This window comes from Spermophilus citellus (assembly GCF_964194105.1).
Source record: "Spermophilus citellus genome assembly, chromosome: 3".
Lineage (NCBI taxonomy): Eukaryota > Metazoa > Chordata > Mammalia > Rodentia > Sciuridae > Spermophilus > Spermophilus citellus.
The window spans coordinates 21,795,948-21,820,569 of record NC_138184.1 but is presented as its reverse complement, the minus strand read 5'-3'; the positions used below and the strand labels follow the sequence as shown (position 1 = coordinate 21,820,569).

The 24,622-nt window shown below is 44.8% G+C and overlaps 1 protein-coding gene across 4 annotated transcripts in view; it reads left to right on the top strand.

Annotated features, from left to right (window-relative positions):
• ACKR2 (atypical chemokine receptor 2) overlaps positions 1-24,622 on the top strand; it is a 66,299-nt gene extending 41,677 nt beyond the window's left edge. For 2 of the 4 annotated variants that reach the window (XM_081284823.1, XM_081284822.1), the window contains 2 exons: positions 3,727-3,958; positions 22,136-24,622. In XM_081284823.1, coding sequence (XP_081140949.1) covers positions 22,173-23,327 — 1,155 coding nt within the window. In that variant the 5' untranslated portion in view covers positions 3,727-3,958; positions 22,136-22,172 and the 3' untranslated portion in view covers positions 23,328-24,622. Of the gene's footprint in view, positions 1-3,726; positions 3,959-9,280; positions 9,375-15,750; positions 15,839-22,135 lie in introns of those variants that run through there. The other 2 variants (XM_081284824.1, XM_081284821.1) reach the window with 2 other exon arrangements.

Below are 24,622 nucleotides of genomic sequence, written 5' to 3'. Positions count from 1 at the left end.
CTTGGTGGCATCTGTCCTCATGAGCCTCCACTTAGTCCTCATGTCCTGCTTTCCCTGGTGATCACCAGCCCCACACATCCATACTCATGGGAGTCCACCAACACCTTCAGGTCTGACTCTTTATTGAAGGTATCATTTGTTTGCTTCAATGCCAGTCTAGGACATGGACTTGGGCTATCTGTGGCATTGTTCACCTTGGACTCACCATGTTTCAGGTCCCTCTGCCCTTGATTCCTACCAACTCTAGGATTCTGACCAGAAGGCAGGAACAGGGTCCCTCTGATGTCTACACTGGTCTGCATCCCTCTTACTTGCTCTTCCCCAGTTCTGGGAACATTTTTTAATTTTGTATGGGCAAAAGAGAACCTTAATTTCCTCTAATTCCTGTACTCAAAATCCAAGAGAAAATTTGGAGATCTTCCCTAAGGTCTGGCCATTTAGGTGGCACGAAGGCCATATGGGAGAAACATGACTTAACCTTTTAAAAGGTTATCTTGCCTTAGCCCCCAAGGAACACACCCTGGCCCCAGATGAGGCATTGCAGCACTAACCCTCCACAGGTGCCCTGTCTGCTACTTTCTGCCTTCTGGCCCTGATAGCTTGTGTGATGCAAGAGAGAAAGTTGTTAACTTAAACAATGGGGTCCATGGTATAATTAACTTAGAGTCCATGGTATAATTCAGGGGATCCCTGAATTTGGATGGGAAACAATTAACATTTTCATTTTCATTAGCTCCCTTCATTAGCCTCCTTCAATTACAACCATAGGCAACAAACCTGCAGCAAGGATCTTGAAATATCGTTCATATTCCTCACTGCCCTGGACTGAGTGTGTGTGTCCTTCTACCCTCCATATGTTGGAACCTAATCCCTATTGGGATGGTGTTTGAAGGTGGAGGCCTTGGGCAGTGTTTAGGTCACGAGGGTGGAGCCCTCCTGGATGGGATCAGTATCCTTATGAAAGACCCTATTGAGAGCCACAGCTGAAGGGGCCCCAGCAAACTTCCAGCTCCCAGCACCAGCTGCCAGCTGATGATTGGCTCACAGTGGCCCCAGCCAACTTCTAGCTGCCAACTCATTGGCTCCTCTGCCGTGATGCTCATTGGGTTGTTTTCCCGCCCTTTCAGACCATGGAGCTGCTCATTGGGGGACTTTTTTTGGCTTCACCCATGCGACCCAGCCAATTGTCCTCAAGAGCAGGAGGAGTGGGGGAGGTTGAGAGGCTTGTGCCAAGCTGGTGGTGGCAGTTAGGCTCTGAGGGTTTTCCTGAAGAGCTGTGTGGTGTGGCATGTGTGTGTGTGTGTGTGTGTGTGTGTGTGTTCTAAAAATAAAGTCCGTTTCTTTTGACAAGTGGCTCCTGAATTGTGCCCAGCCAGACTGCGGCAGGACCTCCAGCAAGTTCCCTCTTTGCTCTGTCAGTGAGCTCATGGTAAGAAGGCATCACCTGAAGGGACCCTCAGCAGACATGGAATCTGCACGTGCCTTGACTTTAAACTTCCCAATCTCCAGAATTGTAAAAAATAAATTTCCAGAATACACAGTTTATGGTATTCTGTTATAGCATTCCCAAGGGATGAAGACTATCACTATTGTGGCAGTTGTAGGATCCATCACTAGGTCGTTTTTCATATGTTAATCTTGATAATGCATAAATTGCTATATCATGAGGGTTTAAAAATGTTAGTAACTATTTCAGAATAAATATTTAACTTTTTTAAAAATTTTTAAGTTGTGGATGGATCCCGATACCTTTATTTATTTATTTATTTATTCATTTATTTATATGTGGTGTTGAAGATTAAACCCAGTGCCTCACACGTGCTAGGCAAATGCTCTACCACTGAGCCCCAGCCCCAGGTTTAACTTTTTAAGATACATGCTGTTATGGATCTGTAAGTAATAATACAGAAATAATCAAGAGTACTTTCGCCCAGTTCCCTCAGCAGTGACCTCTTGCATAACTGTGGTGTACCCTCACAACAAGGATTCCACATCGATCAAATCCACGGGTCTTATTCAGATGTTTCAAGTTTTACATGCACCAGTTTGTGTTTGTATTTTGCTCTGTATAATTTGGTCACACGTGTAGATTCATGTGACGACCACCACTGTGAACACACAGCACGGTCCTGTGGCCACATGGATTCCTCACGTGGTCCTTTGAAAACCAGACATTCTCCCCTTCTCCCTTCCCTAGGCCCTGCCATCCACAGATATGTTTTTTATTTGTATAATTTGGATCATGTAAATAATGTCATGAATTGGCATCTCTTACCTTTGGAAATTCATGACTCTCAGAAATACATAAACTGTTGAAATTGTTTTTTTCCCCATCCAGCACAGTCCTCTTGCAACCCATCCGACTTGTTTGTGCAGATCAACAACTTGTTCTTTTGTCTTATTGGGTGATGTTCCACAGCAGGCATGGACTGATTGCTTAACCATTTGCTTTTTGAGTGACCTTTGGATTATTTCCAGATTGGAGCTATAATTATTTTTTTTCCCTAAGTGTATTTATTATTTTGGTATTGAGGACTGAACTCAGGGCACTCTACCTCTGAGCTATATCCCCAGCTCTTTTAATATATTTATTGAATTTTGAGAAAGAGCCTGTCTCAGTTGCTGAGACTGGCTTCAAACTTGTGATCCTCCTGCCTTAGCCTCCCAAGTAGCTGGAATTCCAGGTATGTTCCACCATGCCCAGTTATAATTTGTATTAAATATATTTTATTTTATATTAAAAGAATATTGTTCTGAGAGGGAACTCAAAGGCTTTGCTGGACTGTCCAAGAGACCCATTGGTACAAAATGTGATTCTAAGGGGAGAAGCATCTTTCCCTTCACATGATTCCTTTCCATCTACAGAGACTGCATGGGAATGGGAGCAGAAAGGGGCAGAAATCTGAGAGCTTCACCAGGTCCTCTGAGCTCTTGGGGTGAAATCTGAAGCAGATAGTCCCTGTCACAGAAGGGACAACCAGAGTTGAGCTGCACTATAATGACAGGAAGTGAGCCTGTGGCCTAGGGAGTCAGAAGATGACAAGGGACCCAGCCTCAGGGCAACTTGAAACCTAATCACGTCCCAAACCTCAGGAAAATCTGCCCTGCTCAGGGAGCTTTGAGGAGAGAAAGCACAGTGATAGATGGAGCCCCACTCCTGTATGCAGAAGAATGAGAACAGCTGCAGTAAGTGAGCAGTGGGGAGGATGGGAAGTTCAAGGAGCAAAGGCCCAGAGCTAAAGTGACAGATCCCAGGAACTGTGCACGGGCCATCCCTAGCTAGGGACAAACCCATTGTCAAAGGACAATGTGATATCAGCTGACACTGATTTCATCTGTTGAGAGTTTTCTTAGTTTAGTTGTAGAAGTGAGGAGAATTCCCTTAGTGATGACCTTCCATCCTCCCATCGCCTAAAACCAGCCATCCATTGGGCAGTTTCAGGTGGAGTTTGTATTCTGTCTCCTCTTTGTATGCCCAGCCCTGGGTGGTACTGTGGCTTGCGTAGGGATCTGGTAGCCAAGTCCTAAGGTATGCCAGTAGCTAAGAAGCCATTTAGAAGGAAGATGCTCAAGCAGATAGGAAAGGGTCTACAGGAGGAGAATATGTCGTCAAAGTTAAGCCAGGTTCCTATCACAAAGCCACAGAAGCACAGCGTCATCTGTGAAGGAGTCTGGTGAACATCTTCAAACCCAAATCTGATCACACCTTTGACTTTCACTTTAAAGGAAATGCAGAGGATAGAAAGCCATGCTAAACAATACCAGAGGATGCAGTCAACAACATCCAGACCTTGGGAAAATTAATATACAGCAGGAACAACCAGTTTCTTCAATAAATAAGTTGAAAGGAAAAGCATGAAGATGGAGTTGGAGAGGGACTGGGAGATGAAAAACATCTGTCTACAATCATCATCATCATGTGCAGCTATCGTCTATCTATACACATATATGTATACAGGTACGTCGGTCACTCATAGCATGTGGACTTTATTTGAATTTTGATTCAAATACATGATAAATGGAAACATTATGGCATTTATATGGGAGTGACTAGATATTTGATGATAGGGATTCAGTGTTGACTTTTTTTAGGTGTGACACTGGTCAGAGTCCTTATCTTTCAAAGGCCCTCAAATATTTACAGATTACATGATATGATATCTGCTATTTGCTTCAAAATAATACCAAAAGTAGTAAGTAGGTGGCAGAGTAGGCAAAAGAGATCGGCTGCTGATTGGTCATTGGTGGGCTGGGTGGGGGATGCTTTGGGAGCTCATTATCCCCATCTGGCACTTTTGGAGGACATATTTCAAAATTGCCATAATAAACAACTTATTTAATAAAATGGCAGGAAATATCTGGTGAGGAGGGGAAAACATCTGGATTCAGAAGGGAGGGTGCAGTAAACCAACAGGGTGGAGGCTGAGGGTGGAGTTGGGGATAGTCGGGTCCAAATCCCAGCCCTGAAATTTGGAATTACCTAATCACTTTGTGCCTGATTTTCCTCATTTTAAAATGGGGTTGTAGGAGGATGGGACAGCTTAATATGTGTGGGTCTTGGAAAGCAAATCTAGTCCAGTCAAGTGCAAGGCAAGCACGAATGAGTATGTTATTCTGCCTTTTGTGCTGTGTCTGGGGTGTGGCCCAGAGAGGTACTTGGGGAGGTCGGGTGAAGAGGTGAAGGAGTGGTTGGGGAAAGGTCTCCAGTTCTCAACTGTTGATTAGCAGCCAGCTTTTTGAGTTTTCAGAGACACTGAAAGTATTTAAAAGGAAATAACTCTAGAGAAATTAGACTGGCTACTCAAAGCTGGCAGCCATCCACCCACTTCCAAGTCCAAATGCTACTATTTGCCATTCCTGACCTTGAACTGGCTGGGTGTCCAGTTTCCAGTCATGGGCTTGCAGAAGCACAAACAGCAATCTCCAAGGGTAAATTCTTAGAGTCAAAACAGGATGTCACAGATGATGGGCGCATGGATATCACTGAATCCCACCCTCTACAACTGGTCCATGGCAGGGAAACTGAGCTCCTGGGAATCCTGGGGTGGTGGGATCTTTGTATATAAGAATCACTGAAACTGGTGTTAGGTAAAAGCAGGTAGCCTGGCCTAATCCCCAGAGAAGATATCTGGAAAGCCACACCTTAACTCTAAAAAGTAATATATGGCTGGAATAAATGTCTTGATTTCAAAGAAATACATTTATGTCAAGGCAAGAGATTGGGATCAGGGGAAGGGTTACAAGCTCCCTGTTTAGTGTCAGCAGCTCCCTCCAGAGGCCCTGAGCACAAGTCCCTACGAAGATGTACTAAAGAGGAGACATCACAGGTCTGGAATGGACAGACAGCCTGGGGGCTGTGCAAAAAGAGGAAATGGGAGAGGTGAGCTGAGAGACATTTGCTTCCTGTTGTGTCAATGGAGCATGATAGGAAGACATTGATCTGAGACCCCGGCAGAACATATAATCAAAGTGAGTAAATATGGGCACTAACCAAGCTTCTAAATTGGTGGGTAAGTTTGTGGTTTAGGAATTCAAGAGTCTTAAGGCCCTAGAGGAAGACTTGACAACCTGCTCATAGGCTCAGCTAGAACGGGATGAGCTTTGTCTCATGAAGACAGAGAAATGGAGAGAAAGAGACAGAGTGAGCTAGAGGATGAGGCAGGGCCAACCAGGCCTCTCCCATCAAAGTGCCAATCTGCAAAGTGCCAGTTGGGTGATGCTGGCAAATCAACTCCTGCTCTGCGTGGGGACAGTGCCAGGTACTCCGTGCAGATGAACAAGACCCTGACTGTGAGGAATTCACAGTGTGGTAGGGAGATAGATGTGTCCCTAAATGATACAGGAATGAGAGCAGGGGAAGAGAGAGGCCTGGAGAAACTCATAGAGGCTCCCAGTGGGTGGTGGGCCTAGAGCTGAGTCGGGGGTGGGGTGGGGGGGATAGGGCGTGGGGGGGGCGTGGGAGGGTGCAAGACAGGAAGGATCCTCTGTAGTCCAAAGGTTCACAGGTGCACACTCCTGGCTCAGCTGAAGAGAGAAGCAGGTGTTTTGAAAATATGATGCTAATTTTCACTGTAACTGTGGATGTAGCCCATATGTTAAGAGTGGAAGTATGTTAGGAAGTACATCAGAACAGTGAAGGAGTCTAGGTCTACTCTGAAGGTGAGGCAGCATTGCAACCCTGGGAGGAGCCCTGTGTACCCAGCTCCTGACCTCAAAAACTGGGTCCACTTCTCTCCCAGGGCAAACAGAATCCTTGCATGTCTTAAAACAAGAGAAATGTTTCCACAGCCTTCTCCCTCAGGCTCACTTCAACACTGGCAAATGCTTCCTTTCCTGGGCTAGAGCTTCTCTGGCAGCTGTGTACTGCCTTGTCTCCTTTGGCTGCCCTTGTAACTGGTGGAGAGCAGCTGGTAATCATCCCTTGGGTGGAGAGTATTTCCTTTGCAAATTAGGAAAAAACTTTGAGTAGATGCTGCCAGCTGCCTGCTGCTTTGGATTCTCAGCCCAGCAGGAAGGGGGATGCAAGCAGGAACAATTCAGGATGTGAGTTTGGTGGTGCAGGAGGGAGGATGAATGGCTGGATGGCAAGTGGCAGGACTAGAGGCCACCTGGCTGGGTTCAACCGTTTCTGTAACTTCCTGCCTATGGAGCTCTGACACATGTTCCCTGACTGCAGCCTGTCTATTCCAGGAAAAGGTCCCATCCTTGCTGGGAAGGTGCCTTGGTGAGTTCCAGGGAAACCCAATTACCTGCCAGATAGTGTTTGATGTGTTCTGATTGGGAAGTGACATGGAAGGCAGGTGACTTAGCCTCTGGACATGTCTCATTAGAAAGTTGGTGCAACAGGAAGCAGATGGGTTGAGATATTTTAAAAAGGATGAGACAACTTGATGAGCAAGATAAATAATGATAGTAATAGAATTAAATAAATGCCCTTGAATCCCTATTGATATAAAAAAATAAATAAATTAGGAGAAGGACCAAACTCTTTATTATAGTAAAATTCCAATTAATAAATATGGAAAGAATGAAGGAAATGGAAAATTGTCAATTGGCAAACACCACAGTAATGATTGATTGTTGGAAAGTATCATCAATGGATACTAAAATTAGTGGGCAAAAGGATGATGAGAAACAGGATAGTTGCATCATTTCCAAGAATCTGTCCACAAAAGTCTTACTAATTAAAAGGAATAAATAGTAATTTTACAGTGGAAAAACTTGGCAGATACCAGCTTTCCTAAATGATCAAAGTTAACACCACCAGTAAAGAGACATACTGAAATTGTGTACCTCTGATATATGATACACTGAGGACACCCATCACTTCTGTGCTGCTCTACCCAAAATGCATAACTCCAGTTAGATCATGAAGAGACATCCTGAAAGAAGTGGACAGCATTTTTTAAAACCATCAAGGCCATGAAACATCAATGTTCACACTAACAGAACATTAGTGTGACAGTTGATGAAATTTAAATAAGATCTGTGTATGAGTCCATCTTATGTTGCTATAACAAAATACCCAAGGCTGGATGCTTTATAAAGAAAAGAGGTTTACTTAGTTCACATTTCAAAAGCACAGTGCTATTACCATCTGCTCAGCTTTGGTGAGAGGATTTCAAGGCAGGTAATATCATAGTGGGAATCCGTGTGGAAGAGATCACGTGGCAAGACAGCATTCTTTGAAGAACTAAGCTACTCTGAGAGACCAACATTAATCCCTTTCAAGGGCAGTATCCCCATGACCTAACTACCTTCACTAATCCCACCTCTTAAAGTCCACTATCTCTTAATACCACTACACTGGGGGCCATGAATCTCTGGGAGGACATATGGCTCAAACCACAGCATTCTGTAAGTTAATAGTATGGTGTCGATGTTCATTTCCTGGTTTGGATTATTGCATTATGACTATATCAGATGTCAATGCTGGGGAAAGTTGATTGACAAGTATACAAGAATCCTGTATATTATTTTTTGCAAGTCTAAAAATAATTTTAAAATAAAAACCTAAAAAGCAGGAGTGGGGAAGAAGGAGCCCAGTTTCTAGAATTTAATTGTTGTCTGAGAGGTAGCCAGGTCTTCGTGGCTCTTTTGGGCAACTCTCTGGGCCTTATTCTCTGGAGCTATTGATAATTCACATTTGGCCTGGAAAGATTTAGAGATCCATCTTCCTAGAGGATCCCCTGGTCCCCTCTGTCTGAGTGAACATTTGTCACGGGCTTGATCTCTACTCTGGGTGGCCTGTGGACCCCAGAGAAAGGCATTGTCTAAGTCCATGTCTACCCCTGGGGACATTCAATTTCCTGATGCCAGTCTGAGGGATCAACCCCACCCTCAATACAGATGCAAAAACGGAGCCCCAGAGAGGTGAAGCCATCCTCTGTAGGTCACACAGCTGGTAAATACAGACCTAGATTCAAGGCCAGCTCTGTGTGACCTCAATACCAGGGCCTTGAATCCACTTGGCATTACTGCTGTACTGCATCTGCTATGTGTCAAGCAAACAGCGGCGCTAGAATTGAAGGTGTCTGAGACCCTGATCCTGGACCACATGGGAGAGGGACCTTCATACTTCTGAGCATATGCAGATATTTATTAAATCAGTCTCTGCTTTTACCCAGCCCTGGGCTTGAGCTAGAGAATCAAATATGGTCCTTGCTCTGAGAGCTCCTTATCCAGTGAGGACACAGACAACTAAATCTAGCTCTACAGTGCTGGGATGGAGTGGTGTGGGGAGAAGGAGGGGAGGAGGAAAGATGGTTTGGAAAGTCAAGGAGTTTGGATTATTGCTGTTACTCTGGTTGAAACCGACAGCATAACTTGGAGAGAGTTATGGCTGGAGGAGACTCCGGGGAGTATAGGGTAGAGGAAGATGGACAGGGGAATCCTGCTGGGGGCATGTCCAGCATCTCTGACGCTGAGTGTGAGATATCTGTCAGTTGGGCTGGAACGCCATCCAGATGGAGGACACAGTCAGACCTTGAGGTCTGGACTGGGTGTTATTATCCTTGGTCCAGCTTCTAGGGAGTCATTCCAGAGAGATATGGTTGGGGATGCACTTTTTCCAAAGTAGTTAGAATGTCCTTGGGAATTCTCCTCCTTGAGGTGCACTGGGGGTGGGGGTTCATTCAAGCTTGACACATTTGTCAACTTCTGGGCAGCTGATGGGAGGGCTGGGGCTCTAGTAAAGGGATGTCCTCTCCCCACCCCACCCCACCCCACCCCCAGTCTTAAAGCAGGATGTGTGCAGCCTGCTGTTTAGAGAGTTGAGAATCACTCCCACAGCACTTCCCCGAGGAAGAGGCACCGGGACTGCTGCTCTCCTCCCAGGCTTGGGTTACATTTCCAGGAAAGTCTTTCTGACACTGGTAGGTTATGGCCATATTCAGGGAAGGGTGGGCCTGCCCAGAGGCCACAGGGAGGGACAGACGCAGTGGCCTGGGGAGTGGGCACCAGTTCTAGGAGAGGGAGGCGGTAGGAGAGGTCCTTGAGGAGCTTCCTTTCTGGTGCAGTTTTTGGGATGATTGCCCCAGCACCTGGAGAGCAGGTTGGTTAGCTGGCCTCTCCCCGCTGACTCCCCCTGGCTCTGAGAATCTTATTTGCAGATTTTTTTTCAATCCCTGAAATTGGGTTCTCAGATCTTGCTGGGGATCTCAGGCACTCCCTTCTTTCTTGGACCTCTGTGCACCTAGCTGTGACAATGGTCTTTAAGGGATTCCCTCCCAGGGTTGAGGTTCCCCAGCACTGTGGTCTTCTTTCAAACAGGTCCCCTCTCTCTATGGACCCTGTACGCTTTTATTACTCCCCAAATTCTCAGCCCGTTCCTTCTGTTCCAAATAGCTGCAGGATCCAGGCAGTCCCTGGATTCTCTTCTCTCCATCCCTGCCTGAGCCAACTGTCTTTTAATAGTTTATTGGTGTCAAGGCCTGGGCAGGAACAACAGCTAGCCCTAAGCACTCAGTTAATCATAAAAACCTACCAGGGAGCTGAGAAAACTGTGGCTCAGAGAGGTTAAATAATTAGCCCAGGGTTACTCAGCCAGTAAGAAGTGGATTAATTGATCTTCTGGCTATGTATACCACTCTTCCTGCAGGTAGGGAGGTGTTTCATTTTGAACTCAGCATCCTGCTGAAATACAAATGCAAGGAGTTCTAGTGGTAATATTTCAGGCAACAATAAGGGAGGCAAAATTAATTAAAAAATGTTCAATTAGATAGGGGGAAAAACACTGGGAAAAGATAAAAGTCGTGGCTTATCCTGCCACAATGATTCCTCAGAGTGCTGAGCTCTTTGAAGTGTTTACTTCAAAGTGGGATAAGCTTTGGGAAAACAGTTACTGGTGTTTTTTTTTTAAATCAATGTCACCAACATCCCATTTATTGATAAGAACCAGGAAACATTGAGGAATGTGGGGCCCTGGGAGCGTGGGGAGAAGGGAGCCTCTCAGGAGTTAGCAAGTTGACCCCTGCCCTGCTAGGGTCATTCCCTTTCAGCCAGACTGTGATTCCAAAATCCATGAGGTTTGGTGGGCCAACAAATCCATGAGGATTTCTGGATAAGAAACAAGACAAACAAGGTACACTGAGATGTTTATAAGGGTCATCTCAGTGGGGTGGGATAGTGGGGTGTTTTTAGCCAAATTTTTTTTCTATTTTCCCCCTTGTGTTTCTACATTTTGCATTGAACATATATTATTTTTGAAGTCCACAAAATATAGCTTAAAAATTAAAGAGAGAGCAGGCACAGTGAACTGGGAACTGGAGTCCTGAACTCTGGAGCTTGCTCCGCCTGTCTTGCAGTGTGGCCCTGGGGTTTCTGTGAGCCCAGCTGTAATGTCTACTGTCTCCTCCAAAGGGAGCCAGGAAGAAGCAAGGACCAGATAGAAAAGTGCCTTGGAAAGTACAGAGTCTTCCGCAAAATGTCAGGATGGGTTGCTGCTGTTTTACCTTTTTTGATGATGCTGGGTCTTGAACCAGGGCTTCAGGCAGGCTAGGCAAGCACTCTACCTCTGAGTCACATCCCCAGCCCCTGCTACTGTTTTCACCACAATTTATAAATCATGTTCTATCTGAATGTGCTGCTCCCAGGGTGGATGATGGACAGGCAGCCTCTCAGAACCAGAACCAGGCAGAGGCACAGTGTAAGCAGAACGAGGCTCTTTGCAGAGGGCCTCTGCTTGAACCAGAAGGCAGACAGGACTGATGGAGTGTGCCAGGCTGGCTCCGGCAAAGGACAAGGGTGCACAGCTTTGGCATCTGTTGGGTAGGGGCATTGCGGTCTCTGGAGGTCATCCCAGCCAGGTATGGGGTTTCACCTGCACCTGCTGTTCTCCGTCATACTTATTCATGTGTCGCAGGTCTCACGACCATCTTCAGTCCCCTCCTGGGTGCATGCGTTTTACTCTGCTGATAAAATCAAGGAAACCAAAGTTTCCTTCAGTGACTATTCTATCCATGTGTTTGCCTCAACTTTGGGAAAGAATTGTTTTCAGAATGGGGTGTATTGTTGCCCTGACTCAGTGACCTTGTCTTGGTGCTTTTGCTGCCTGGCTCCAGCTTCTTGGTGTTTCTGCTGACATAATCCAGAAGGCTGAGCTGAGCTGACTTCCCAGCCCCTGGCATCTTATCTCACTCCCAGAGCCTTGAAGCCTGATGCACTTTTTTAACTCCTAATTTTTTGACATTACTGTTAACCCTGCAAGAAGGAGAGCTAGCTTAGCTCTGTTATTTCTCCTGAGAGGTTATAATCCCTGGACCCTTAGAGGGCCTGCTTTTTATGGGAGGTCCCTGGCTGTGTCATAAGGGGGATTTGTTCCAGGACACCCTCTGCCCCCAACTCTGTGAAAACAGAATCCTTTGATGCTTTAGTCCCTTATAGCATAAACTAGCATAGTACTTACATATAACCCCACATGTCTTCCCATATACTTTAAGTCACCTCCGGGAGACTTATGCCCCTTAATTTGCAATGTACATGCTACTATGTAAATAGTTGCTGTACTGTATTGTTGAGAATATAATAACCAGAAAAATTTGGTTCATGTTTAATACATATGGAATTCTTTTAAATATTCTTGATCTTTACTTGCTTGAATGTATAGATACAGACTCTGTGAATATGGAGGGCTGACTGTACTTCCTGTGTGCCCTTGGGAACGTTACTCTCCCTCTCTGAGTTTCAGTTCATCATCTGTAAAATGAGGCCTATCTTATAAAATTATTGTGAGTCATCAGTTCATTAATACATGTAAAGCTCAGAGGAGGAAACCCACAACCTGCTGGCTATTTTCTTTGAGAGGTAGAGTATTTAGTGTTTAAGTGCACGGATTCTGGCTTTCAAATCCTGGTTCTACTACTCAATTGCTCCGAGACCTTGGGCCAACTCTTTACCTTCTTTGTTGCTTTTGTGTCCTCAGTTGTAAATCAGAGCTATTCTATCCATGTATTTACTTCTATAAGCTAAATGTGAAGATGAAATAATTTAATATATTTAGAGACCTTTCACAGGGCCTAGTACATGGTTAGGGTTCAGGGATTACATCACATTGAATGTTCATAAAATCCTTTACTGTACCTACTAGGATCATTGTGTGGGTGAGAAATTTGACTAGTGGAAGACCAGGGCTCTGGAAGAAAGCCCTGCTTTGTCCTGGGAAAACTTTGGCAGGGTCTGAAGGTTTAAGTCCGAAGTCACCTCAAAACAGACTGGGGAAGTAGAGCTAGGTCTGCCTCCCGAGGTGGCCACCCACAAGTTCTTTTCCCTAGTGTGCCATTCCTAAGACACTAGATGGCTTTCCTGTCTTCCATGTGGGACTGTGCTGCCTTTTTCATTCATGGGCCATCAGCTTTCTAGCCAGCCTCCCATTTAGGCCTCCTAAGCAACAGCAGTGTGGTCTCCCATTACTTCTCCATCTCTAGCTTAGGCATTGGGCCTAGATTCAAATCCCAGATTAACTATTTATTAGCTGTGTGACCTTGGGCAATTTCCTTAGCCTCTCTGTGTCTCAGTCTCCTCAGATGTAAAATAGAAATAATACTACTTGCCTCCTAGTGTCATTGCAAAGATGAAATGAATGAGTACAGGGAAAGTTTTGAGAATAGAGACTGTTCTGTAGTATGTGCTATATGATGACTGCATGTCATTGTTGTATAGAATTTAATATCTGGGGTTTTACTGGCCCAAGAGAAAGAAAGAAGAGAGTTACAACAGTTGCCAGCTTCCCCAGAGGCAGGTTTTCTGCCATCTGGGTTTAATTTCTCTGGGCCTCTTCCAAAGCCAGAGGGCATTTTGCAGCCAGGTGCTGTGGTTGGAGTGTGGATCATTTCAAAATTCCTGCCTCAAATTTTCCAGCCACAATCAGGCCAGGAATGCAGGATGGGAAGGCCAGAGTCATGGGCAGAGGGCTTGGGGGCCATCCCAAGCTGAGCCAGGACTCCATCTCTGCATGCGCGCACACACACACGTCCTCTCCAAAGCAGCTGCAGGGCTGCCTCCCTGACACAAGTCAAGAAGGCTGTGCCAGCTGGATGCAGCACTTAAACATGGTTCATGTGGAAATGGGGGCTCTGAGTCACACTGACTGGTCACGGGCTCCCAAGGCTGCAGGGGCAGAGCTGGCCCAGGCTGGGGAATAACTCATAGAAGGAGGGTGTGTCTTGGAGAGTGGTGGAGAGGCTGAAATACAGGAAAGGAAAAAATGACAAGGGAGGAAAGATGAGGTTGTGCTGATGGATTCAGCCATCATCTGCTCAGCGCCTCTCAGATGCCGGCCCTGTACTGGCATGTCCTGGAGACATGTCCCCTGTCACCCTGACTAACAGGGGAGGCAGGAGATCGTCCAAAGGCATCTCTGAGGCTGAGGAGTGGCCTTTGATGAGTGCTTGCTCAGAGGCTGGGGCACGAATTCCCCAGCCAGCAGTCTTACAGGCTCCTGGGAGGGGAGCGACTAGGGGGCATTTTAAAGGATTTCCAGAGTCCAAAGAAGCCAACATTAGCATTCTCCTCTAGGAATAATCCTAAATGATGTTCTTGGATTTACATTCCAAAAACTGGTGTGACCTCTTGGGGTCAGGTTTGAAATTGTTTGTTTGACCAGTGTGTTTTATCAGGTGCCCAGTAAATAGCACACTCAGCACAGGTACACGCCTAGCACCTGTGACCCTGTCCTTAAGGGCTCTTGGCTGGACAGGGAGGGTGGCTGCAGAACTGATGTGGGAGGTGGGAGAGGAAGATGTGTGTGTGGGGGTGGCTGTGCTAGTGAGATCTCACAATAGCTCTGGGCTGGGAGCAGGTAGGTAGAAGAGGAAGGTAAGGAGGGGAAGCCCTAATTTAGAGTATTTTCCATGGCGTCAATATTTCCCTTGCCAAGCAACCAACTTAACATCACTGAATGCAGAGTTGGTATATTCCATGATCAGTTGTTGAATGCCTCTGAGATGCTACACTGCTGGTTCTCATAAGCCTGTGGGAGCTGGCCCTGCACACTACTGGCTTTGAGTTTTCTCTGCCACTTGTTGCTGAGGCCAGAACTCCCATCCTCTGAGCCTCATCCTTCAAGTTGAAGTTGGATCCATTTTAAAAGAGGAACCTCGGGGGAAGGGCTCATCAATTCCATCCAATCCTGGGTCCATCATTTGCTAATCTGAGGCTGTGGGCAGTTGGATATCAACTCTGTAAGCCTCAAGTTCCTCACCATTATGGAGACCATAATGATATTGCTTCCCAGGGCCATTATGAGGATCAATGAGAAGGTTACATGTAAGTGGTCAGTCACAGCAGGAGCTCAATTTACATGGCTGCCTCCTTGTCTACATGGACATAATAATATCTTCCCTTTAGTTGCCTCAACTGCAGCCTCTCTGAGAGGCCTTTGGTGGTAAACTCTGGTTGCCCAGCAGGAGATATTACTTTGTATCCAGAGATTCTTGCAAAGCCAAAGCTGCAGCTAGCCTAGGCCAGCAGCTCAGGAAGCACCAAAAAGATAATGTTACTGCCCCAGAGATAAGCTGTGGCTTGCCTCTTTGACCTTGACCCTCCTTATTCTATAAGGCCTCCCTCTCCAGTCCCTATGTAATTCTCTGGATTCCTCAAAACTTACTCTGCAGAATTTCACCCAGGATTGCCTTCCTATCTGCTACTTTATACTAAGATGTGAATGACTTCACTCATTTCCTATCAAGGTGTTGCTGGAAAGCCAAATGAATTCAGGCAATAAGCAAAAGTGCAAACAAAAAAGGAAACAGAGGGGGGATAGATGGGGGACAGTTCAGAGAGAGGTGAATCAAGATCTGAACCATAGTCAGGAGCGTGGGGTTTAAAGGCTCAGACAAAATGCTCATTGCATGCTTTGTACCAGTCATTCCCCTTCTTCAGGTCTCAATCTACCTGCCTGTAAGTCAAGACAGGTAGACAGGATGCACTTGTGTTCTCTCAGGCCAAGGTTCTCAGAGCACAATAGGTCTCTGGAAGTGCATTAATTTCCACTGCTGCCACAACAAATGACCACACATTTGGTGGTTTCAAACAACACAGATTTATTATCTTGCTATTGTAGAGATGGTAAATCTAAAGTAGATGGGCAGGGCTGGGCCCTGCAGGAGTTTAGGGGATCTGCGTCTTGTTTCTTCTGGCTTCTAGAGGCTTCTGTGCCTGCTATGTAGCCATTGTGCCATTCTGACCACCTCCCCCACACTTACTTCTCCATGCCTCCTTCCCTGTTTCTGACCTTCCTGTTCCCTCTCATAGGGACCCTTGGAATTTTGTTGGGCTACCTGTGTAATCCAGGGCAATCTCCCCATCTCTAGGTCCTTGATTGACTCTATAGATATCTAAGGTAATGTATCCACAGGGCTCAGGATTAGAATATGGATATCTTTGGTGTTAGGGAGGGGGTGTCTATGATTCTGGCTTCAATGGGGGGCTGTGTTTCACAAGGAGGCTCAAGAAAGCCTTGACATTGATGTCATTCTGACATCTAGAGTCTCCGGAACAACCAGCGAGAGTAACAATTTAGTCATACTTTCCTTAGTGTCCCCTTATGGTGACAGCTGGGTGGGGTAGAAAAGAGGCTGAGGATGAGAGGAAACTGGGGGCAAGGTACCATGTGTGTCCAGAGTCTGAAGACCCAAGTTTGGGGTCCTATGTACCCCTGGACAAGTTGCTTTGCTTTCCTGGTTAAATAAGGCCACAGCCCTCCCTGATTTGTGTTATAGGATGACCACAGCTGACATGAAGGTGTCCAGCCAACTACAGTGTACATGTGGGGTGCTGGTTGCTGAGCCATTGTTGATATTATTGATAAAAGTGATAGCTCGTTCCACAAGCAGGAGGACCTGGAAGGATTCCCAGAATCAAAGATCAGAGGGTTGGGTGGGTAGGGGTCAGAGTGTTCCAAATGAAGAGAGACTTTCAAAAGTGGCCTGGACCAGACCAGGTTCTGCTGACTCTGACCTTGAGTTTTGATCTAAACATTCGTCAGTCTCATTTGTTTGCTAAAGCAAAATACTGCTGAGCAAAGAGACTTTGAGAAATTGGGTGAAGATCAAGGCCAATGCTGGCAGCTCAGAAAAGAGTGGTGTGCAATTACTATTATCCTGACTAATAAGTCCTGTGTAGACCTAAGGGCAGAAGGGCACCCCCTCCTCCTCCCTGGCCCTCCCAGCATCTCACAGACTCCCAACACCAGTCATGTGCTGGGATGATCTTATCACTGCCCATGGGGGAGGGGCTAGGGCTCAGATGCCCAGGATGGGAATAGAAGAAGGCACAGGACCAAGTTCCTGAGGCTAAGGCTTGTCAGAAGCAGAGCTGCTTAGATAAAGCTGCTCTAACTGAGCCCCTAGCGTGGGGATAGGGCACGTATTTCACCAACATCTGCTTCAGGTGCCCTTCGATAGGAGCCTAAGGATGGAGCACAAGTTCATGGATGGGAAGACTCTAGGGCCCTAGAGAGAGATTCTGCCTCAGCAGCTGTGAAGGTTTCCATCACAAGTGAGCTCACAGCATGGTGAATACTAAAAGGATCAAAAGAAACCCTCTCAAGTCAACAGTTCTTTTAAAATTCTGCCTGTTAACATTTCTTTAAAAAAAAAAAAGGCAGCAGAGCAGGGTGGTACTATAATCCCAGCAGCTCAGGAGACTGAGGCAGGAAGATCAAAAGTTCAAAGTCATCCTCAGCAACTTAGCAAGGCCCTAAGCAACTTAGTGAGACCCTGTCTCAAAATAAAAAACAAAAAGAGGGCTGGAGATGTGGCTCAAGTGGTAGCACGCACCTAGCATGTGTGCGGCCCGGGTTGGATCCTCAGCACCACATACAAACAAAGATGTTGTGTCCGCTGATAACTAAAAAATAAATATTAAAATTCTCTCACTCTCTCTCTCTCTCTTAAAAAAAAAACAAAGAAGTTCTCTTTCTTAAAAAAATAAAATAAAATAAAAAACAGAAAGACCTGGGGATGTGGTTCAGTGGTTAAATGCCTTGGGTTCAATCCCTGGTACCCCACCCCCTGCCAAAAAAAGGGCAAAATTTCTTCCAGAAAGGACTAGGGAAAATATTTGCATTGCACATGAAGAAAACAAAAATCCATACTACATAAGACCTCTTATAAAATGAGAGCCCCACCCTTTAAAACCATAAATAATTCACAGAAAAATACAAACTGGCATTTAACGTATTAAAAATTTCAATTACAGATTAAATAAAAGAATATGAAATAAAATGCAGAGGTACAGAGTAGAGTTGATTTGCATTATCATCATCAGCTCTTGGGGCCCGCTTTAGTGACTCTCCTTAATTGTCTCTTGGGTCCTATGCACCTTTTTAACTTCTTCCTCTCTTCTCCCCAAAGCCCCTTCCCCATTGGTGGACAATCTAATGTGCTCAATAATTCTTGGTTTATGACAGACTTGCATCCCTGGTTCATATGAGGTTTTCTTTTAAAAATTACTTTCAGTCTTCAGGACATAGGTCTGGGAAAAGATTTTTTGGATATTACCTCCAATGCAAAGGCAATAAAAGTGAAACTAGACAAATGGACTTATTGCAAACTAAAAATATTCTGCATAGCAAAAGAGACACCCAATAGAGTAAAAAATATTTGCAAACTATCCATCTGATAAGTGATATTAATCGAGAGTTTATAAGGAACTCAAACAACCAAATAGCAAAAAGCCCCCAAACAATCTGATTTTAAAATGAGCAAATAATCTGAATAGACATTTATCAAAAGAACCCATACAAATGGCCAAAAGGTATACGAAAAAAATTTCAACATCACTAATCATCAGGAAAATGTAAATCAAAACCACAATACAATATCACCTCACCCCAGTAAGAATGGTTAATATAAGAAAGACAAATACCAAATGCTGGTGAGGATGCAGAGAAAGGGGAACTCTTATACATGGCTGAGGGAATGTAAATTAGTACAGCACTTATCAAAAACAGTATGGAGGTTTTTTGAAAAACTGGAAATAGAAATACCATGATGCACTCAAATGTGAAATGTAAAAAAGTGGATCTCATGAAGGTTGAGAGTTAAATAGTGGTCACCAGAAGCTGGAGAGGGGGGAAGAGAGAGGGCTGGGGCGAGGTCTATCAGTGGATACTAAGTTAGGAGTAAGAAGTTCTGCCTGCTATTGCACAGTAGAGTGAATATAGATAATTATGGTGTGCTGTATATATATTTTTTTAATGTTCAAAGAAGGATTCTCATTAGAAGATGGTGGAAGAGAAGTACCCTTCACTGGACTCCACAGGCGAAAAGATTCAGGGCAGCAAAGGAGAAAGTATATTCCAAGGAGAGCGAGGAAGAACTCTGAGAACTGATAAAGTAGCCACGAGAAACCTAGAAAAAGGCCACCTAGAGAAATGGGCAAAGCAATTTGCAACCTCAACCCCTGCTCCTCAGCTGGGGGCAGGGAACCGAAGGGTGCGGAACATAACCTAAACTGTAAAGTTTAAGTGGCCATGGTAATAATGGCATCCTGCAGTCCTAATTGTAAGAGAAATAAATTCATGATCCTTACATGCTTTAAGGGGTTTTGGTCTAAATGCGACTCCTGAACAAGCTTGCTTTAGAGAACAGATTCACTATATGGTTCAGCAGATACTCAAGACCTAGAATCAGGAGCCATCTCAACTAAATTGCTCTGGGGTCAGAAAATCTAGAATACTCACAATTCAGAGGACCTGATTGGGTGGGTGAGGGTACTTGAGGCAGTGGTGACCTGGAGATTGAGGGATATCTGACAAGAACCCCGGGGAAGCAAGGGCTGTGATATGAAGAGTAATGGAGGGAACAAGGTCAGTGATCCCACCCACTGTGACAAGAGTGACAATAGGTGTAGTGGTTTTGCACTGGGATCAAGTCTGGAGGCTCCAGGACAGAGGCTTGCAAATGACCGGTTTCTGCAACCCTTCACTTTCTAGCGCAGAACAGTTGTTGGCTCCTCCAAACCTGAGGCATGCTGGGGACACTTGGATGATTGCCAGGCCTCGGGGGCACACACTGGAAACCTCAGACTTGCCTAAATACACTGAAACTTGGAAGAGAATCTGATGAAAATTGACAAGGCTCCCCACACCCCGGGAGACCAATACTAAAAACCTCTGGAGGGACTCCAGCCCTGGTGCAGTCAGCATTCCCTCAACCTGTCCAGCAAGAAGCTCCAGGCACAGCATATTCTGCTTTGTTCATTTGGTGTGACATGAGAGGATGCACAATAGGTAGTAACTGAGATCCACTACCCCCAACACCCAGAGCATCCCAGAGACAAACCTCTCTGAGAATCCAGCTAAGAGCTATTTATTTTATTTTATTTTTTTTACAGGTTTATTTTGGCTCATAGTTCTGGTGATATGAGATCTAAGAACCTCATTGACCTTCTTGCTGGCTGAGTCCTGAGATGATACAGAGTGTTATATAGCAAGAGGCAAGGATTGCCTAATGTCTGTCTGGTTTTGCTTTCTCTTCTAATTAAACCCCCAAGATCCAGTCATGTGGGCTTCACCCTAATGACTTTTTGTTGTTGTTGTTCTAATTAGTTACATGCCAGTAGAATGCACTTTTATATATCATACATAGATGGAATATGATTTCTCATTCTTTTGGTTGTACACGATGTAAAATCACACAGGTCGTACAGTTATATATGTACATAGGGTAATAATGTTTGATTCATTCTACTATCCTTTCTACCCCCATACTCCCTCCCCTCACTTCACTCCCCTCTACCTAATCTAAAGTAACTATTTTTTCCCTAGGCCCCCCTCCTTATTGTAAATTAGCATCCTCTTATCAGAGAAAACATTTGGCCTTTGTTATTTTGGGATTGGCATATTTCATTTAGCATGATATTCTCCAGCTTCATTCATTTACCAGCAGATGCCATAATTTCTTCCTTCTTTAAGGCTGAGCAATATTCCATTGTGTGTGTGTGTGTGTGTGTGTGTGTGTGTGTGTGTATCACATTTTCTTTATCCATTCATCTGTTGAAGGACACCTAGGTTGGTTCCATAGTTTAGTTATTGTGAGTTGAGTTGGTATAAACACTGATGTGGCTGCATCACTGTAGTATGCTGATTTTAAGTCCTTTGGATTTAAACCAAGGATAATTGCTGGGTCAAATGGTGGTTCCATTCTAAGTTTTCTGAGAAAACTTAATGGTTGCATCGATTTGCAATTCAACCAGCAATGTATGAGTGTGCCTTTTCCCTCACATCCTCACCAACATTTATTGTTGTTATATTCTTGATAATTGCTATTCTTACTGGGGTGAGATGAAATCTTAGAGTAGTTTTCATTTGCATTTCTCTAAAATTGCTAGTGATACTGAACACTTTTTCATATATTTGTTGATTGATCTTATCTCTTCTTTTGTGAAGTGTCTGTTTGGTTCCTTAGCCCATTTATTGATTGGGTTATTTGGTTTTTTTGGTGTTAAGTTTTTTTTTAAATTTAATTTTAAAAATGTATTCTAATTTGTCATACATGATGGCAGAATTCAATTCATTCTACATTACACATAGAGTACAATTTTTCAAGACACTGATTTTACACAAAGTATTTTCACACCATTTGTGTCTTTATACATGTACTTAGGGTAATGATATCTCACTCATTCCACCATCATTCCTACCCACCTTGCCTCCTCCTTTCCCCTCCCTCCCCTTTGCCCTGTCTAAAGTTCCTCGTTCCTCCTATACTCCCTGCTAGTTGTCATTATGTGTCAACATGCTCATATCAAAGAAAACTTTCGGCCTTTGTTTTTTTGGGATTGGCTTCCTTCACTTAGCATTATATTCTCCAACTTCATCCATTTACCTGCAAATGTCATAATTTTATTCTCTTTTAATGCTGAGTAATGTTCCATTGTGTATATACCAAAGTTTCCCTCTCCATTCATCTACTGAAGGGCATCTAGGTTGGTTCCATAATTTAGCTATTATGTCATTTTAAAAGTTAGGAAACTGAGGGATGATAAGTGTTAGTTGGTTCTGGGTTCTTTAACATGAGGGATCACACTTTCTCTTATAAATAGAAATATTGGATAAAACTCTTTAAAATATTAATTGTTTATAAGTGAAACTATTGATACAAAATTAAATATTTATAAATTAAATATTTTAAAACTATCAAGAGCAAAGGAATTCCTTACTTGTTAAAAATGAAGAAAACCCCAAAACAGAGTGGACATGATGTACATTTATAGATAAGAGAAATCCCATTGAAGGGAAGCTCTCATCATAAAAAATTATAAGCCAAAGAAGGAAGCATAATTATGTGCATGAGGAAGATTCAGGAGACACAATAAATTGGTGAATTGGTATCCCTAAACAATAAAGGAAAATCTGAAAGACATTACAAATCATTTTAAATGATGAGGGAGAAAAATAAAGCAGTGAGACCACAATGAAAGAACTGAATACTTTACCAACACCTTAATGATTAAGACACTTATCCAAGGTGACACAATGGTAAGTGGTAGGGCTGGGCTTCCTAAGCATGAGCTTTTATTTGCAGGTTCTGTCCTAGATTTGAAGAGTCTATTAGACATTCCGGGGCAATAGCCAAAGTGGGTTTGGAGAGAGGCAGGGCATGTAAAGTCTCACCATATTTTTCTTTCACAGCACCACAGAACTTCAGTACTGAGTGTGTCTTCTCAACATGGCCACCGCCATCTCCCCTCTGCCACTCACCACCGAGGATGCCAGTTCTGAGAACAGTTCCTTCTATGACTACTACTACCTAGATGAGGTGGCTTTCTTGCTCTGCAGGAAGGATGATGTCCTATCCTTTAGTAGAGTCTTCCTGCCAGTCTTCTACAGCCTGATCTTTGTGTTGGGCCTGAGTGGGAACCTCCTCCTTCTCGTGGTCTTACTCCGTTACGTGCCTTGCAGGCGGATGACTGAGGTCTACCTTCTGAACCTGGCCATCTCCAACCTCCTGTTTGTGGTGACTTTGCCCTTCTGGGGCATCTCCGTGGCTTGGCATTGGGTCTTTGGCAGTTTCTTATGCAAGATGATGAGCACCCTGTATACCATTAACTTTTACAGTGGCATCTTTTTCATCAGCTGCATGAGCCTGGACAAGTACCTGGAGATTGTTCATGCTCAGCCCCTCCACAGGCTGAGGACTCGGGCCAAAAGTCTGCTGCTTGCTGCCATAGTGTGGGCCGTGGCCCTGGCCATCTCCATCCCTGACATGGTCTTTGTACAGATTCATGAAAACCCCAAGGGTGTGTGGAACTGCTACGCGGATTTTGGTGGACACGGGACCATTTGGAAGCTCTTCCTCCGCTTCCAACAGAATCTCCTGGGGTTTCTCCTTCCACTTTTGACCATGATCTTCTTCTACTCCCGCATTGGTTGTGTCCTGGTCAAGCTGAAGCCCCCAGGCCAGGGCCGGGCTCTAAGAATAGCTGCATCACTAGTACTGGCTTTCTTCTTGCTATGGTTCCCATACAACCTCACCTTGTTTCTGCACTCACTGCTGGACCTGCATATCTTTGGGGACTGCCAGGTCAGCCACCATCTGGACTATGCACTTCAGGTGACAGAGAGCCTTGCCTTTCTTCACTGCTGTTTTACCCCTGTCCTCTATGCCTTCTCCAGTCGCCGTTTCTGCAGGTACCTGAAGGCTTTCCTGGCTGCTATGCTCAGGCGGCGTCTGGCACCTGGTACTGCCCAGGTCTCATTGTCCAACTGTTCTGAGAGCAGCAGGCTTACTAACCAAGAAGAAATGACTGACATGAAAGATCCTGGGGAGAGGCAGACTGAAGGAGCCATTAACAAGGGGACTGAGGGGAATAGTTCAGCCTGAGTGGCCATACCACAGTCTGGAGAGAGAAGATGACGCCTACTCAGTTGGGCTTCTGCCTGAAGCAATCCCTCTGAGGATCTCAGTGACCATGCTGCTAAACCCAGTGGTCACTTTTTAGTTCCCAGCCATCAGCATCACCTTCTCGCTCCTTTTTTTCTTCCTTCATCTTCTTCACTGGCTTTCAGGACCACACACTCTCACCTGAATTGCTGCAATAGTTTCCCAACTGATCTCTGTATTCCAATCCATCGTGTACTTCTGTTGCTTAATGTGCCTCCAACAGTCAGAGTGATCATGACACTCTTGGCTGTCCTTTCTTCGCCCTCAGAGTAGCAGCTCAAGTCCTTACAGTGTCCCTTAGAGGGCTCTGTGATCTGTTTCCCAGCCTCTGCCCTCATCTCCAGCCCACTCCCTCCTGCTCACTGTGCTCTGGACACACTGGCCTCCAGTGCTGTCTTCAAACATTCCAGGCATATCCCTTTAAGGAGATTCCTCTGTGCCATCTTCCTGGAATACTCTCCCCCTAGGAAGAGCTTGGCTCATTCTCTCACCTTGTCAGCTCTTGACTCAGCTCCCATTTTCTCTATCAGATGTTCACAATATTTAATGCACAATCTGTTGTTTCTAATCTTCCCTCAGCTCTCCTTTTTGTTTTGTGTTTTTTTTCAATAGCACTTACTACTCTCTCATATTCTATATATTTCTCTTATTTTTATGTTTATTGGTTATTGTCCCTATTATGGTTTGGATTTTCAATGACCCCTAAAGTCTCATGTCCCTAGTGCATGGTCCCCAGTGCAGCAGTGTTCAAAGGTAGGTCTTTTAGGAAATGATTGGATCATGAGGGCTCTGACCTCATCAGTAGGTTAATTAATTGAGGGATTCATAATTTGAATGGACTATTGGGAGGTGGCGAAAACTGTAGGAGGTGGGACCTGATTGAAGGGAGTGGGTCCCTGGTGCCGTGCCCCCGGGGACTATATTTTGTCCCTGGTTTAGCCCTTTTTTTCCTCTCTCTTCCTGGATGCCATGGGGTGAACATCTTTGCTCCATAGCACCCTCTCTACAATAATGCTGTGCCTCACCAAGGCCCAGAGTGATAAACCATGGACTGAAGCCTCTGAACTGTGAACCAAAATAAACATTTATTTCTTTAAGTTTATTTTTTTTTAGGTATTTTGTCACAGCAATGCACAGCTGACAAACATAGTCCCCAATCCCATTGTTGCAGGTGAGCTCCACAGGGTGAGGATCTTGGTGCACAGCTCACTGTTCTTCCAAAGCCCCCAACATAG